Source organism: Fistularia commersonii, chromosome 4, assembly GCF_037954325.1.
Source record: "Fistularia commersonii isolate RoL2024-O1a breed Wild chromosome 4, RoL_Fcom_v1.0, whole genome shotgun sequence".
Taxonomy (NCBI): Eukaryota; Metazoa; Chordata; class Actinopteri; order Syngnathiformes; family Fistulariidae; genus Fistularia; species Fistularia commersonii.
Window position 1 is genome coordinate 5,204,149 of NC_141287.1, and position 16,399 is coordinate 5,220,547.

Consider the following 16,399-nt stretch of genomic DNA (forward strand, 5'->3'; position numbering starts at 1 on the left):
TTAACACTATTAAAAACTTAAAGGGGGAAAAAATCATGTTGAAACATCTTTGGTCTGAAAATGACTATGGTATGTTTGGTGGGGTGAGGAGGAACCTCCCTCCACCACAGCCTTGCTATCTCTGTGGGAGTTCACTACACACACACACACACACACACACACACACACACACACACACACACACACACACGCACACACACATGCATAAACATAAGTGGGCGAAAAAGGTACATAGCTCTCTAAATTCTTCCATATTGTTTCACACACACAATCACTATAATACACTGAGGTGGGCGGATGTGCACCCAGTTCCCTACACTATAAATTAACTGTCATAAATATGTTTCTGCAGACAGCCCCATGCTCCACCCAGTCTCCCCAAAAATCTTCCACATACAAAGTTGCTCCAATTACGGTTGCTGAGAAAACCTTTGCCCCTAAACCAACTGAGTCATCACCAGGTAAAGATGACCTCTTACATCACACTTGCAGATACATGCAATTCCCACTTGAGCACATTAAAATAGATTCCATCACTGACAGCTGACAAACACTTGATTTGAGCTGAGCAGTGGCTGTTGCCAGCCTCAGATTATATTGTTAAAAGCTTTGTTTCGTTTTTAATTTCCTCATTATTTTTGCCTAGGTTGTTCCAGCACAAATGGATATGCTTACAAGCAACTTGTTCACAATATTAGTCACAACTGCAGTGCAGTTTCTATTGTGTTGGGTGTCCCCCTTCAGGATGGAGTGGTGAGCAGGACAGACAAAAAATGACCTTAATAAAATTCAAATTTATTGTTGTTGTATAAGGTGCTAATATTGGAACAAAAACATTTTGGAAGCACCAAGTGGCCAAAAATCTTAATTGTCTTGTTATTACTGTGCCTTGATCGGCAGGGTAACAGGTAATGTTGAAATCTAAATCTGTTCTTTTCAAGATCTAAAAATAGGACTGGTTGGACTTTTTTTTCCTTATGAATGATCTTCTGAAGGTATGAAATTACTATAGGGTCTTTACTCTTTAAAAACTAAACCTGTCTTCTGGTTATTATTATACACTAAAAGGCATTCATCTTTACAAATTCACTGACTTGAAATTTACCAGTAACATTGACAGATACAGTGACATTCAAAGTCAGAAACCAATCTCTTATCTCACTCACCCATACAAAAAAAAAACCTAATCAGAGAAAACTGCCCATGTGTGGAGTTACAAAAATGCAAAGTGCCACGAATCATTTGAAAGTCAGGCCAAACATGCTGTACAGACACTTTTATCTAAAGAAAAAAAAAATCATTGGTACAACTCTCTTTGTGGTTTAACACAAATCCGAATGTGGAACTGGGCAAGTGTTTGCCGTCAGGAGGAAGTCAAACACCCCTTCATTCCCAGCAGCTTACTTAAAGCCTACGTGTGAGACTCTGATGTCATCTACTGGTGTGTTTGTGTTATGACAGCTCATCCCCAAAATTTAAGAAATCTTTTATTATTAGCCAAGAAATTATCCCCCTTGAATGCTTGGATAAAAAAAAAAAATTAGGAGGCAGCGATGCAATAAGGGGGAAACACAAAAAGGGAAGTCCTCAAAACAGAAAAAATGACAAGCAGGAGTCAACAGTGTGAAAGAAATCTACCTCTTGCCAAGAAGGGCAATAATCCATAGAGGACGCTGATACATCAAAGGCCCTTTAAGTAATATCCAAAAAAAAAAAAAAAAAAAAAAAATGAACAAGGGTCAGATGGGATCTGTGTCAAACAAAATGATACAAGAAAAAAAAAACAAAAAAGGGATCAGTGGATGAAGACCACCTCATCATTCTTCCAAAATAACCAAACGTGAGTGTGTGACACAGCAGAGATTTGCTTTTCCTATTTATAATGGCAAACTCCAATCTGGTTAGGACAATTTAAAAATGAAAAAGAGTCTCAACAACTGAAGCTGCTCATATTCTTTCCATCGATTAACTGTGTCTTTGCTCTGGGATGTGAGGCTCCAGAGGTTGTTCATATGTCCACGTGGTCAGCAGCACGTTCTGCAGCAGATGCAGTCAGCCATCCTTGCCAAGGTATCAAAGAAGGCCAGGGAGTGCTGGGGTCTGCACAATTAAACCTACGAGGAAGCGCCATGCTTTAAACCAGTCTTCTCTCTGAAGAACCAGCAAGGAGGATATTCCACTACCTTTAAAAAGTAGTTTTTACAGAAATGTAGAGAAAAAGAGTTATTTCCCTTTTGGTGCGCAACCTCCATGAATGCTTGCTGAACAAACTCAAGGTCTACAGTTTCGGGTCAGCTTCAATAGCCATTTGGAGAACAAGATGACAAGAGAGACTTGAAGGAAAAGCCACTCTGTGATAGGCAATTACAGCTTCATCCTCCGGTCCAGACATGGTCACTTTTGGATTAAAAACAAACTAAGAAATAAACAGTGTGGCAGTTTTTTACAGTCTATGTTGTTAACCAATTGCTGGACAGCAATGTTTGATTTTTAAATAAGTGGCCTCCTTCAAAATTAAAAATAAAATAAAACACCCAATTTTCCCACCATTATGACATGATGTCTGTTATGTCTAGATACAGCAAATAAAACATCACAAGTTGTGCTATTGCTGAAAAATAAGGGACATTGCAATGCAAAAACAAACTGATTCAAGCCATCCTGAGAGAGAACAAACATGAAGAATAAATACATCCTGGCCAGTAAGTTAACCTGTTGACTTAAACGGGTGTGTGTGTTTGTGTGTGTGTGTGTGTGTGTGTGTGTGTGTGTGTGTGTGTGTGTTCGGCAGCACAGTCCAGACGCTTCATTGAGGATGTTAGTATCCTTGAAGTCCATTGTAAACCTTCTGCACAGAACCTTGCTTCAGAATACTCCGGATACCTGCAGCAAGAGAACAATACTGGTGATGACGAGGAAATAAAAAGGCCAAGCAGTACATTTTCTGTGACTTGAGAGAAAATGTTTTGAGCACAAGGCTGTTCATTTTGCTAAAATCTCAACAGTGTTTGAAGAACAACAGCTCATCATACTTAAGTAAATTACACCATTATTGATCCTTCACCAAACACTGGAGTGATCATTAGCAATGTATCTACAGTATGTAATACTGTCCACACTATAAAGAGGTACACAGCTGTTACAACTTTGGCAGGAAATGCAAAATGGCAATGACTGATTATTTAGACTGCTGGACAAGCAAACCATCAGCACTGATTTAAATATTTGCAGCACATCATGCAGTATAGTGTTTTCAGCATAGGAAGACCCAAATTCATAGGAAACCTGAACTATCTACTACTGGATGAGGCAGTTGATAACTGTAAAAAACAAAGAAAGAAAAAAGGTAGTCAATATGATCAGTAGTCCTGTATCTTCTTGTTGTTGAGAGATTATGAGCCAATGAGAGGAGAAACACCACTCCAAATGTACAATTCTCCAACTCCCCTTGTACAACTACATCTTGTCTGGCCCTCTGTCACCCCCTCACCATTTTTCTGCTGTTCGTCCAGCTGCGTCTGAGGGAACTCCACATCGAAGGTGATGATGAGGGAACCCCGGATATTAATGTTGTCGAAATTTGGCAGGCCCTCTCCTTTCTTCCACATTCTGGCCCCAGGCTTGGTGATCTTGTCTCTCACGATATGGACCTATGAGGCAGACACGGTCATTACATTCACTCACAGTTTTCATAGCATGCAGATTTATCAAAACGGTCACAGGCAGCATAACATCGGAAAAGTGTAAAAGGCGGCCACTGAAGAACCTTGTGTCCGTCCAAATGTGCAATGTCCATCTCAAAGCCAACCAGTGCCTCCACCAGGGAGATTGTGACGTTGGTGTAAAGGTCATCTCCTCTGCGCTCAAACACAGGATGTCTAAAAAGAAAAGACAGGAGATAGAGGAGCATTGAAAATTTCTATAATACGCGCACGCACGCACGCACGCACGCACGCACGCACGCACGCACGCACACACACAATGGACACGTAGGTGAAGGCAATAAGGGGGATGAAGAAGGAAGAAGTGGTGGGCAGATTTGGAATACAGGATAGGAACGCAGAGGGACAGATGGTGGTAGATTTTGCTAAAAAGATGGAAATGGCTGTAGTGAACACTTTTTTCCAGGAAAGACAGAAACATTGGGTAACGTATAAGAGCGGAGGTAGGAGCAAGCAGGTAGACTACATCTCGTATAGACGAGATAACCTGAAAGAGATAAGCAACTGCAAAGTAGTTGTAGGTGAGAGTGTAGCCAGACAGTATAGGACGGTGGTTTGTAGGATGACTCTGGTGACAAGGAAGATCAATAGGACAAAGGCAGAGCAGAGGACAAAGTGGTGGAAGCTGAGATGGGAGGAGTGTTGTATGTTTTTCAGGGGAGGAGTTGAGAAAAGCTCTGGGTAGTCAGGGAGCGCCTCAAGATGACTGGACAACAACAGCTAGTGTTATCAGGGAGACAGGTAGGAGAGCACTTGGATCATCTGGAAAGAAAGTAGATAAGGAGACTTGGTGGCAGAATGAGGAAGTGCAGGAGTATATACAGAGAAAGTGGTTAGCAAAGACGAAGTGGGATACTAAGAGAACTAAAGAGGACAGACAGAAGTACAGGGAGATACAACGTAAGGCAAAGATAGAAGTAGCAAAGGCAAAACAAAGGGCATACAATGACCTGAATACTCGGCTGGACACTATGGTAGGAGAGCATAACCTATACAGGTTGGCGAAACAGAGAGATAATGATGGAAAGGATGTACAACAGGTCCAGGTGATCAAGGTTAGAGAGGGAAATGTATTGACGGATGCTAGAGGAGTGATGGTAAGATGGAAAGAGTACTTTGAAGAGCTGATGAATGTGGAAAATGAAAGAGAGGCAAGGGTAGAAGAGGTGACTACTGTAGACCAAAGTAGCAGAGATGAGTAGGACGGCATTGAAGAGGATGAAGAGTGGAAAGGCAGCTGGTCCTGATGATATACCAGTGCAGGTGTGGAATTGTCTAGGAGACGCAACGGTAAAGTTTCTGACTTGATTATTCAACATGATGTTAGAGAGTGAGAAGATGCCTGAAGAATGGGGATGAAGTGTGATGGTGCCTATTTTTGAGAATAAGGGGGGTATACAGAATTGCGGCAACTATAAAGGGGTAAAGTTGATGAGCCATACAATGAAGTTATGGGAAAAAGTAGTGGAAACTAGACTGAGAGCAGAAGTCAGCATTTGTGAACAGCAGTATGGCTTGCTTCATGCCTAGTACTACCGATGCAGTATTTGCTTTGAGAATGCTAATAGTGAAGTACAGAGAAGGCCAGAGGGAGCTGCATTGTGCTTTTGTAGACCTAGAAATAGCATATGACAGATCTCCTGCCTGGTTGTAGTGAGAGAGGATTTATGGACATAGTGAGAGAGGATATGAAGGTAGTTGGTGTGAGAGAGGAGGATACAGAGAATAGGGTTAGCTGTGGCGACCCCTGAAGAGAAAAGCCGAAAGAAGAAGATATACACGCACGCACATACACACACACAAACACACTAAAATATTATAATTGTAAAAGAACATTTCATACTTCAACACTTTGATGCGGAAACGCAGGTCTCCAGGTTCACCGTCAATGTGTGGTTCCCCTGTAGTCATAAGAAGGATTTTATCAGTGGCTATGGTCACAGAAACAAAAAATCCCATCAGTCAAACTTTGTTAAATCTGACCTTCTCCGATGAAAGGGTATTCCATCTCGTCTCTCACTCCCTGCTCGATTTCAACCTCAAGCGTTCTCTCTTCATTTACCAGCCTATAGAAAAAAAAAAACACAAACAGACAGCAGATGGAAGGATTTGTGTTCCTGAAAAATGTTCCAACTGTAAAACAAAGAGTTTTTCAAAAATTGCTACACTGCTGGAGAAAGATAAACACATTTAAGTCTTTAAGCAAATTGCACTTTTTTTATTGATCAGTAAAGTGGTGGAACTTAAAGTGGATATGTACTACATTGTCCTCTTGTTAATGCAGACAAAGGCTGGGATAACACTGCAGCATCATGTGTGTTCAAATTCTGCACAAATAACGTTATAATATTCTATGTACTCATTAAAACTTGTAGCTATGATTTTTGAAATTAATATTATTTTGAATTTAATTCCGGTCATATATTCAGAAGGCACATTTTCAATATGGAAACTGGAACGCCCCGGGGCAAAACCTGTGTGGACATGAGCATCGAGGTCTTCAAAATGACCTGTTTTTGTGTTTGCACAACATGGATAAGCGCTTGTATGGATTATTAGACACCAGATTATGCTGACTGTGGCAATCCCAAAAGGCAAGGGTTACGGTGACTCTGACTGCTGCTGACAAGGCCTCCAGGCGAAGTATTGGCAAAGTATCAGAAAAACAAGCAAACTGGCTGCAAAGACAATGTGGCCCTCATGCAGTGACAAAAATAATTTATTTTCTTGATTTCAATTATTCCATATAGTGTGTCATTTAGGTTGGACTAATTGGCACTGTATCAGCTTGTATTAGCTAATTTTCCCCCATATTATTCCATGGAGCAAGTAAAGTGTTGCACAAAACAACCTTCCGCATTTTAAAACCTCACATTTTGATCAGCCTCCTGTATATCATCATCAGAAAAAAAAACTTGATAAAGTACTCAAGCACAGCCAATGCTGCATACGTATGCGTCCGTATAACAAGGACATATATGTGAACTCAAACAAAATATAAGCAAGCCAAAGAGTGTAATAAGCTGATGCGGAATGACCACATCATCAAGTGGCTGATGTTTCACACCACTTTTGTGGCATTTGACATATTAAGTTTTTACAACTATTGGCATATTGGCATATATTCTGGGAGATAGAGTGGATGGTAATTTGAGGATTTTTGATGCAAATTTCATAACTTTAAGCAAAACACATGCACATCTCAATATTCAAGCCAGCCTGAACACGTGTCAATCTGGGATCGAAATACAGCTAGTGTTTATCCTATTTATGTCATTTAATAGATCCTGTGTCATGACAATGTCTGGGTCGTCTGTCACTGGTGTTACCAGCTATAATATAGTTTTGCTGACGAACAAGACTTACTTTACATTGGGACATTCATCGCACACCGTCTCCTGAGCCATCTGGAAGTGTCCAGGTCCGAGCTGCGTTGTCCTCATCTCCTGTCGGCAGTTACATTTTCTCTTTCCTGGTGCTTCTTTAGCTATTGGCTTGTTACGCACAACCTGTGAAACAAAATAAAAATGGCACTTTTTGCTAAGTTGCTCATACTGAAGAACAAAAGTTCTAAATAGATACCATTTGTGACAATGATTAGAAACATGACCCAATCTCTATGGTAGTGATGCTTGTGGGAGATCCACTTACCTCCACAAAATTCCCAGAGTACACCTCTTCAAGGGTGACTTCTAAGTCTAGCACAATGTCATTTCCTCTGGGTATGTTCTTGTCCTGTTGTCTGTTCCCCCCAAACATGAAACCGAAGTCCCCGAAGAAGCTAGAGAGTAAGAGGAGGGTAACAACAGAATAGGAAATACCTGTTAAACCAGAATTCCTTTTATATTTTTACACTGTTCTCTAATCTCTCTTATCTTATCTTAGCTAATGCTGCTTACAAACTTGGTGAAAGTGGGTTTGTGTTTCACTGAAATTTTTTTTTCCAAAGTCTTTATATTGTTGTTCATCAACAATCCTGCATACATGTTACAAACATGTTTGACAACATCACACTACGAGACAAGCAAGCGGTGGCATAAACTGTGCATTTGTAATATCATGGCAAAATTACTGATTTCTGGAAATACTTTTATTAATGTGAATTGTAATTGCTTTTCTAATAGAAATGGTATTTGTCACCTAAGACATGGTAAAATATAACGATAATAATCATTTGTTTTAGAATATGTGCAATGGTGATGAATATGGGAGTTATGTGTATATATATATATATATATATATATATATATATATATAGACACACACAGGCGCGCGCCTGTGTGTGTGTGTGTGTGTGTGTGTGTGTGCGTCTGTGTATGGGTAAACTAAATATTTAAACCATATATCATGTAAATGGTGCATGTAGAGGTTTCAGAATTGATTTATTTTCACCAATGGAACTGACCTGGAGAAGATGTCATTGTGTGAGCCTTGGCGACCCTCTTGGAGTCCTTCTTCTCCATAAGCATCATATCGTTTCCTTTTATCTTCATCTGAGAGAACCTAAAAAAATTCACATGGTCAATCATAGAACAATAACCTTATGTACCTTAACCTTAGGTTTCAAAAATCTGAAAGCCAATCTGAAACCATCCCTCATTCTTAATCCTGAGAATTTTGTGACCATCACATCTAACCAATTTCCCATATTGTCATCTAATCCAACCAATGAGCTCAGTCAAATATTTTCACTTTATTAAGGAAACACATATTAGGTTGGGTCGACGTTGTCAGACAGACGTCAAAGGAATGTGACACTTCTGTTTCAGACAAATCTGACCGACTTAAAAGTGATTTCTCTTACACAAGTAATGTGAGACACAGCGCATTAAGTTTCCCCCCAGGATTTGTCACAGTCATAGTGATCCATTTTTCTGTTGCCATTTTTCGGAATGTAAAAATGAATTGGATAAGCCTAGCCACTGACATCAAAAGACAATGGATGTAAATTAAATGTTAATAAGAACTTAAGCTGGTTATAACCTCCAGCGCATGATTAATATACAGACATGTTGATAATAATGCTACACTCATCCTGGATCCGTAAGAATCAAATCATTAACAAGATGGAACACGACAGGATGTTTTTAAGTTCCTTCCAACGAAAAAGGCAGTGTTTTTTATTCTGTTTTTGTATTTTGTTTACTGTATTACTGTGCAGATTCAAGTCGGCATACTATATCCCCGCCCTCTTTCAGGGCGGCGTGAGTGACTGACGGTTGGTGAACACCTGCGGGCTGCAGAACCCACTCCCCGCTCTCCACGTCCTGTTTTGGTGACTGCTATAATGTTGCTGTCTGACAGCCAATCACATGCGGCCACACGGTCTAGCTGACCAATGGGAATCACCGTCCCGTTTCCAACAGCAACCACATTTTACTAATGGAAGGACTTCAGTTAAGCACCCTCCGGACGCAATATAGCATTTCCGTGGCGTGTTTTATCTTTTAAGAAAAAGGGATAATGAAATGAAAAGAATGTATAAATAAAATGAAAAAATGCATTAGCATCCGGTCATTTGAGAACACACTGATTGTCACTTGACTTTGACAACAAGCAGAAGACACATACCCACCTCATAAGCTGCACCTAAATCTGCAAATTTATCCTGGGCTTTGGGGTCGTCTGGGTTCCTGTCGGGGTGCAGCTGCAGAGCCAGCTTCCTGTAGGCTTTTTTGATGTCCCTAACAGACGCACTTTTGCTCACTCCCAGGATCTTATAAAAATCTCGCCTGTATGAAAGATGACGATTTGAGAATTAGTCAGGGATGCTAAGCTCGAACAGATCCGAACGGAACTTGTTATGTTCATTTTAAATATAAGCAACGCATCTTTTGGATTCAGGCAATGACAGGGGTGCCCGTGTGTTTTCAAAAGACACCAGTTAGCTTAGTAGCTAGCTTTTTACCCGAACCACGGCCGTTTCCCTCTCCGAACTGCGCTCGGTGAACGCAAAACACTCAAATGAGACTATTTATTTCAAAAGATTACCAAAAGCGCTCTAAACAATAAGTTAGTAGCTCCTTTACCGTTACAACCAGGGGACAAGGGTTTAGACCAATCACAGAGAAACATGTGTACCAGCTGTGCGCGAATTCTCCGGCACAAAAGCACTTACCCCGCAAACACTGCGGCAATAACATAAAGAAGAAGGCAGCACACACTGCACAGGTGGACCCCTTTAGCAGCCATATATCCCAAATATTTCTTGAAGACGAGGTAAAAAGAAAAGCCGGCTTCTGAAGGTTGGGCTTCGCTGCCAGTCAAAAAGGCTTCTTCCTCCTTTCGGACAAGTCCCTCCCACCGGACGTTAGCAGACCCCCCCCCCCCGAAAAGATGTAAAACTCAGTATTTTCTTTTCAAAGTACTGTAACATTTATGATGAAATGACGAATTGACATTTTTTTCCGCAACTTGATATCTTACCAAATATTATCCGATTTGTTTTTACTTTGACTTCATTGTTGACGCCAACGTCAGACAAGAGTCACGTAAAAATAGGGATGGCCATCTCCCAGCTTCACCAATCAGCATCCATTACACTCACCATAAAAATTTCTCTGATTTGCAGAGAGATGATTGACGGGCAAAGTCAATCGCTTAAATAAAAAAAATAGTTAACTGCTCGAACCACGGAGTTTATATTTTAAAGTTCTTGTTCCAGAAAATGATGAACTAATTAACTGAAGTTGAAAGAGTGAGAAAATAGGTTCCGGCCCGTTCTCGAAACCCAGTAATTTTTAAGGGGAGGTGGGATTAAGGGACTGCTGCCATCGTCAAGATGCTGCAGGTGTATTTATCTGTGCCGACTGTATAGTGTGGGGTCCCCCAGAGAAATTACATTGAAAATCTAAAAGCAGCACATATGGATAAGATTGATTATTGAATAATGTATTTTCTATTTAGTTGTGGAACTGACTTTGAGCAATGTCTTCATTCTAAGTTTGCCAGCAAACAGCTGTCACAGCTATGAACTATAAGGATGGGAATGTGACAGTTGTTCAACAGAAACAGTTTGGAGGACAAAATCAGTGTACGGGGGAGCAATTTTCGCGAGACCCCGCAAAAAAAAAAAAAAAAAAAAAAATCTTTTTTTAATCCTCAATTTCTTTTCCAGCCATGTCCCCTAAAGACTCCGTATAGTGTGACTTGGCGTGGGATTTTACTTTATATATGCATTTGTGAAATCAAAGCGTTTGCGTCTGTGTTTGTGTCACGTGACGCCGGTCTTGCAGTCGTAGGGGTCCGCCGACAGCCGGCGGTGCTGAGGAGGCGCGCCAAATAGGAAGAACAGTCAAGACAGACCGGGGACAGCGCCCGGAGTCTGGGCTCTGCTTTCCATGGCCCGTCCCGCCTTTATCTTCCCTTATGCTTGAGCTGTTGGGACAAAACAACGCGCGTCAAGGGGCGGAAGACGAAGGCTGAGAGTAAGGGCTCTTCGGATACCGTCGTCTCCTTTTCGCCTCCGTTAGCATTGTTAGCTCATGAAGGCTAAGTCAATGGTAGTGAACCAACTTTAAGTTAGTGCTAATGTTGGCATCCTCTTCTAAACACCGAATTTTCACGTTCCGTGATAACACGTCAGTTGTCACAACCACCACGGGGTACGATGAACAGATATACTCGACAGTCCGTTGCTAAACCATATGATGGGATGTCATGTCAATGGTCGTCTTGTCAGACTGCGGTGATACGAGCAACTTTATTGGCTGTCAAAATCACATTATCAAGGTTGACTGATGTATTATGAATCCATTCTTCGAGTTGGGTTTGTTGGCGTTATTGTGGAGACGTGAAAGTATCCAGGACTTGTGAGTTTATGCTTCCGCTGACATTCAGCTATGTTACGGTTATGTACGTTGTTTGTAGGCAGAAGCGGATGTAACATTGTGGTGGCCCCCGGGCAAAGGGTCGTGGATAGCCTCCCTCATCAGAACCATAATTTCAAACAAAAGAAACGTGGATAAGGATCTTAGCTTTAAACAAATCCCATCACCCTCCAAAATACGTTTTGGTAAGCATACAGAAATACTGTAAGTTTCATGCCAGAAAGATGCCAAGGCATTCTTTCGATCCGGACACTTAGTCATAGGTGATGCTAAAATAGTAAAATGGCCCAATGTGATTTTAGTTCTACTTCAGATCACCCTTCAGTTTAACAAATACAATGAGAATGTTCACCTGCTCCCTGATCAGCCACTCGTTGGCGGATTTCACACGTCTACTGATCAGACACGCTCGCCAACTTCAGAAAACTGGCCTGTTACTCATGACATTCTCTTTTAAAAAGAATCACATTTCAGATGTTAACAATGAAAGCTGAACTGCGCCTGTGATAGTATTTTTAGTTGATGAGTAATTCAAAAAAATAGAACCTTTTTTTTCTTATTTTCTAGCAATCATTTTTTGACAATTGCTTATTTGCTACTCCCATTTTGCCCTCAGCTCATTTTAGTTTGATTTCAAACTCAAAGGAAGGTGCTGCAGCTGATTTGGCAAGAAGTTACCAAATCATCAGAAAGTAGCCTCACTAAAAAACTATGAAAATTGGATAACATTATCAAAAAATTGAATATATATATATGTTTGTGTGTGTGTGTGTTCACATAAATGTGTTATAGTCATGATAAGAACCAAAAGTATATGAAAATTTTTCATCCTTGTGGCAAAATAAAAGACAATTATGCCAGGTTATAGTTGTCTCAAATTGTGTCTTCAAAATGAAGTAATAGACGTATAAAAGATTGTTAAAGTGATGGCATGGCCATTAGATCTGAATCAGTATTAATCTTTTCTGTTTGTTTTTAGACATGGCAACAGAGGGCGTGAACATTTGGCCTCGGATGGAGCCCTTCCTCCTGGGTTGCTTGCAGGTAATCACACTCTGCCTATATATCAAACATATTTAACATTATATTAAACAAAAGTCTATTCAGTCCCAGCACTTCAAATAACCAGAGAATATTTCGATTATAGGTCTCCCCCTCTTCCAAGCTCAGCCTGCACTATCTTCGCAAGATGGCGACCTATGTCCGCACACGGGACGGCTGCTTCCCCATTCTGGGGTGGTCCATGTGGAGGCACATCGCTTGTGGAAAGCTGCAGCTTCCGGAAGACCTTGCATGGCTTTACTTTGAGACTTTTGACCTTTTTGTTGGCCATGCGCCTGAAAACAGGCTGGAGCAGGCCGAGTGCCTGTCCCAGTGTTCTTCCAAGAGTGAACTGGATCAGCAGAGGAGCAAGGTAACAGCTCATTGGCTAGAAGTTAAGTAAAAAATAATGTGTGGGCCAGTCTCATTTTGGTTTGTATATGTGCTGCTGACGGAATTGTATTTTTTCTCAAGCAGAGGTCAATGTTGTACAAACCTTGTTAAAATGGGGAGTAGAAATGATACGCTGACATAAAGCACCTCTTTTACCATCTCCCCAGATATCTGTGAACACCCTGCAGTTCCTCCTGTTCCTCTACATCCAGCAGCTGAACCGTGTTTCCCTAAGGACGTCCATGATCGGTGAAGAGTGGCCAAGTCATCGCACTCGCTCCCCGTCCCCAACAGACCGAGAAGCCAAGACCAGCTCCCAGAACAAGGTTGTCCTCCTTGTTCTGTCCTTGCAGATATAATTTTCTCATATAGAAAGAACCTGTAATACTTTATACAGATAGGTACAGACTTTGGATCTTCAATGCCATCCACTCGTTCTCTAAAGGTTTCAAGCTCTTGGCATCTTTTGATTCAGCTTAGCCATGAATCTTGCATGAAGTTTACATTGAAGCATCAGAATTGCTGATTCATTATAATGAATTTTGTCCGACTACTTGCAATGATTTATCACCAAAAAGACGATTTGGCAAGTAGCAGCTCGAGTAGCAGTAACGCTTACGGTGAATAGGATTGAAATGAAAGCGTTACAAATATACAAGGCTTAAAAACACTCTAAATACAAGTCACCATCAAAGCACAATTTGTGTTATGAATCACAGATTTTGCATTTAAAAGTAATTTCTTGAGGTTGAATTCTGAGGCAATGAAATTTTTCCTCCATGCTGTATTTGGTTAATCTGATCATGGTCTATCTTTCTCTTGCTTGACAGAACTGGGACGACCAGGCACACCTGTCATTCATGCAGAGCCATCTTGCTGAGATCCTGGAGCTGCTGATGGATCCGGGTCAGCTGTCACAGTCTGGGCTTGCTCTGCGTGACTGCCAGGTCTGTAAATTATTAGGGCAAATATTGATTTGTTTCAAAGCAACAGACCCAAAAATCCAATGCACAGGTGGTGTTATTTTAAATTATGGTCTAATATCAAAATAAATTAGAGTGTCATGTGACCAACTGAATGAAGGGCTCAAAGTCTTGGCAGCACATACTGGCTACATTTGTAAATACTGTTTTGCCAGATATCCCTTGACAGTGTGCGGAGTCTAGGCTTGCTCCTAGAGGGCTCAGCCTGCCATGGCAGAACGGTTCATCCTGTCCACCGCCTGCTGACCAAGGGGCCCCTTCAGAAACAGTCGGGCTACTGCACCGTCAGACGCTGCTTCCCCCTGCACAAGCTACTCGCCTGCATCCAGAACAACCTCACCCTCAATCCTTTCGGGATGACGGACTGCCTGCGCTCAGGGAAGAAACAAACCTGGGCCCAACAAGGTACACTGAAAGATTTGCTTTAAATCTGTGCAATCTCTTACAACCTAAGTACTGTTACTACAAAAAAAAGAATGTCCATCTTGTTCTGTGGTTGTCATCTGCAGTGGAGGGGGCCATGAAGAGAGCCAAAATTGCCCGGAACACCCATGTGGCTCCAGCCGGTAGTCGGATTGTGCTGATGTCTCAGGTTTTCAAACAGACCCTTGCTAAAACCTCGGACAAGCTGATGGGCGCTAACATCAAAATTCACAGATGCTCCGATGCGTTTATCTATCTCCTCTCCCCTCTCAGGTAAAAGACGACTTCTATTTTATTTGTTGTGTTAGACGTTGCAACTTTTCCATCGGCTCGTATTGTTTTCTCAGATCTGTCACTGTGGACAAATGCCGAGACAGCACGGTGGTTCTGGGTCCCGTTGAGACTGGTGTCCACATACACAGCTGCCAGAACGTACGGGTGATGTGTGTTGCGGGCAGGATTACTGTCGGAGCATCTTCAGGTTGCACCATCCATGCACTGACGCCCACCCGTCCTCTGCTCCTCCCTGGAAACACGGACATTACTCTGGGCCCTTTCCACACATTCTATCCTTCCCTCGAGGACCATATGGCAAGCGTAGGACTAGCAGTTGTCCCCAACACATGGGACCAGCCCTTGGTCCTGGGGACCGAGGGCCTCCTCAACACCCCGGCTAACACCGATACGGCCTGCTACCGTCTGCTGCCCCCTGCTGAGTTTTGCGCGCTCGTTGTGCCTTTCCAGATGGAGGGGGACACATGTGAGGTGCCAGGGGGACTCCCCCCTCGATATCAGGCAGCACTTGATGAAAAACAGAGAAGAATACAGAACTGGCAGAAGACTGTCACTGATGCCAAGCTGGACAAGTGAGTCATTGTTACACTTTTGCTGTTTTAACATCACTTGGACACTTATCTATCCATTTTATTTATTGGTGTTGTCCAAATTCTACTTGACGGATTGAATGAAGTCAGTACATCATAATGGCGTCCTGTTTGCTTGGTAGTTCATACATTTAACCTCTTTTTGATTCTCAGTTAAGACTCATTTCTTATGTTTCATCACTCTAAAGGGAGCAGAAGTACAAGTTCCAGCAGCTGGTGGAGATGAGGTTCCACGAATATCTTTTGGAAAAGGGCTTCAGACAGGAACTGGACAGCCTCATCCGCCCGCAGTCACCCCTCTGAAGGCCTCAGAGGAACAACCTGCGATGCACAAATCAAGAATTAATATCATTAGTGATATTAGATCAGACAGGCAATGAGAATGTGATTGCTGGGTTTTTCTTATTTGGAATTTTGTAAGCAGGATCCATGTAAGATGACAGCTTGCACAAACGCACATGGTCTTTATGACATGTGGAGCTCCAGAACTGAGGGAATGTACTGCAAGTATTGTTGTTTTTGGTCTTTATTCACAACTTGCTCTAATTGCAATGATATTTTTCATGCCAGTCTGCAAGAGAAATGCTGAGATGTGCAGTCTGAAAAGGCTCTTAACAAGTTAAGAAAAGACATTATGCCAAGCCGAATACAAGCGCTTTATTTTTTAGTAGATTATTCGAAAACATGCAGAGGTACTGTGTCTTTCAAGCCACCTACAGACTTATGAATGGGCCACTTTAAGCTGAGCCTTTCAGCGCCTGTGGTCGGTGCCTTGGGACAAAGGAACAGAAGAAAAGTGACAAGGCCATTTCAGAATTGACTCTTTACAGTCCATTGCAAAACGAACCACTTTACAGAAATACTTTTGCATGAGCCCAACCAGATGACCGTCCAAATCGTCCGTTGCCCTGAGGTGATGTGACAACTACACTGTGCAAAGCCTCGCTGTTCACTACTGAAATACATATTTAAAGACAGTCCCCTATGCAGCTGATGTAAAAATAACCATGTAGTTTTGATTTAAAAAAAAAATAAAGATGAGTCTAAGGTTTTGAAATAAACTGAATCATCTCGTCTGTCTCCATGAATGCAGTGAAAATGCTGTTTATCATTATATTAGTTAT

General features: G+C 41.7%; 2 protein-coding genes across 2 annotated transcripts; one reads left to right on the forward strand and one right to left on the reverse strand.

Annotated features, from left to right (window-relative positions):
- Positions 1-777: 777 nt before the first annotated feature.
- On the reverse strand, positions 778-9,991 carry dnajb11 (DnaJ heat shock protein family (Hsp40) member B11). The gene is made up of 10 exons (XM_086144825.1): positions 9,841-9,991; positions 9,298-9,454; positions 8,128-8,225; positions 7,374-7,503; positions 7,089-7,231; positions 5,706-5,788; positions 5,566-5,623; positions 3,767-3,878; positions 3,491-3,650; positions 778-2,883 (listed from the first exon to the last, which is right to left on the reverse strand). The coding sequence occupies exons 1-10, from the start codon at positions 9,912-9,914 to the stop codon at positions 2,819-2,821; spliced, it is 1,080 nt and encodes a 359-aa protein (XP_086000951.1). The 5' UTR covers positions 9,915-9,991; the 3' UTR covers positions 778-2,818.
- A 992-nt stretch (positions 9,992-10,983) lies between these two features.
- On the forward strand, positions 10,984-16,336 carry tbccd1 (TBCC domain containing 1). Its single transcript, XM_086144828.1, has 9 exons — positions 10,984-11,149; positions 12,531-12,595; positions 12,699-12,965; positions 13,153-13,311; positions 13,816-13,932; positions 14,124-14,373; positions 14,478-14,664; positions 14,739-15,257; positions 15,464-16,336. Exons 2-9 carry the CDS (start codon positions 12,533-12,535, stop codon positions 15,576-15,578), a joined length of 1,677 nt encoding a protein of 558 aa, XP_086000954.1. The 5' UTR covers positions 10,984-11,149; positions 12,531-12,532; the 3' UTR covers positions 15,579-16,336.
- The last annotated feature ends 63 nt before the right edge of the window (positions 16,337-16,399 follow it).

Bases quoted from the DNA above. Each gene is read 5' to 3' on its own strand.
- dnajb11 (XM_086144825.1), bottom strand. From the start codon at position 9,914: ATGGCTGCTAAAGGGGTCCACCTGTGCAGTGTGTGCTGCCTTCTTCTT. The intron at 9,455-9,840 runs GTAAGTGCTTTT...TCTTTCATACAG, and splicing joins ATTGCCGCAGTGTTTGCGGG to GCGAGATTTTTATAAGATCC. The intron at 8,226-9,297 runs GTGGGTATGTGT...GAATTTTTTTAG, and splicing joins ATTTAGGTGCAGCTTATGAG to GTTCTCTCAGATGAAGATAA.
- tbccd1 (XM_086144828.1), top strand. From the start codon at position 12,533: ATGGCAACAGAGGGCGTGAACATTTGGCCTCGGATGGAGCCCTTCCTC. The intron at 13,933-14,123 runs GTCTGTAAATTA...CTGTTTTGCCAG, and splicing joins TTGCTCTGCGTGACTGCCAG to ATATCCCTTGACAGTGTGCG. The intron at 14,374-14,477 runs GTACACTGAAAG...TGTCATCTGCAG, and splicing joins ACAAACCTGGGCCCAACAAG to TGGAGGGGGCCATGAAGAGA.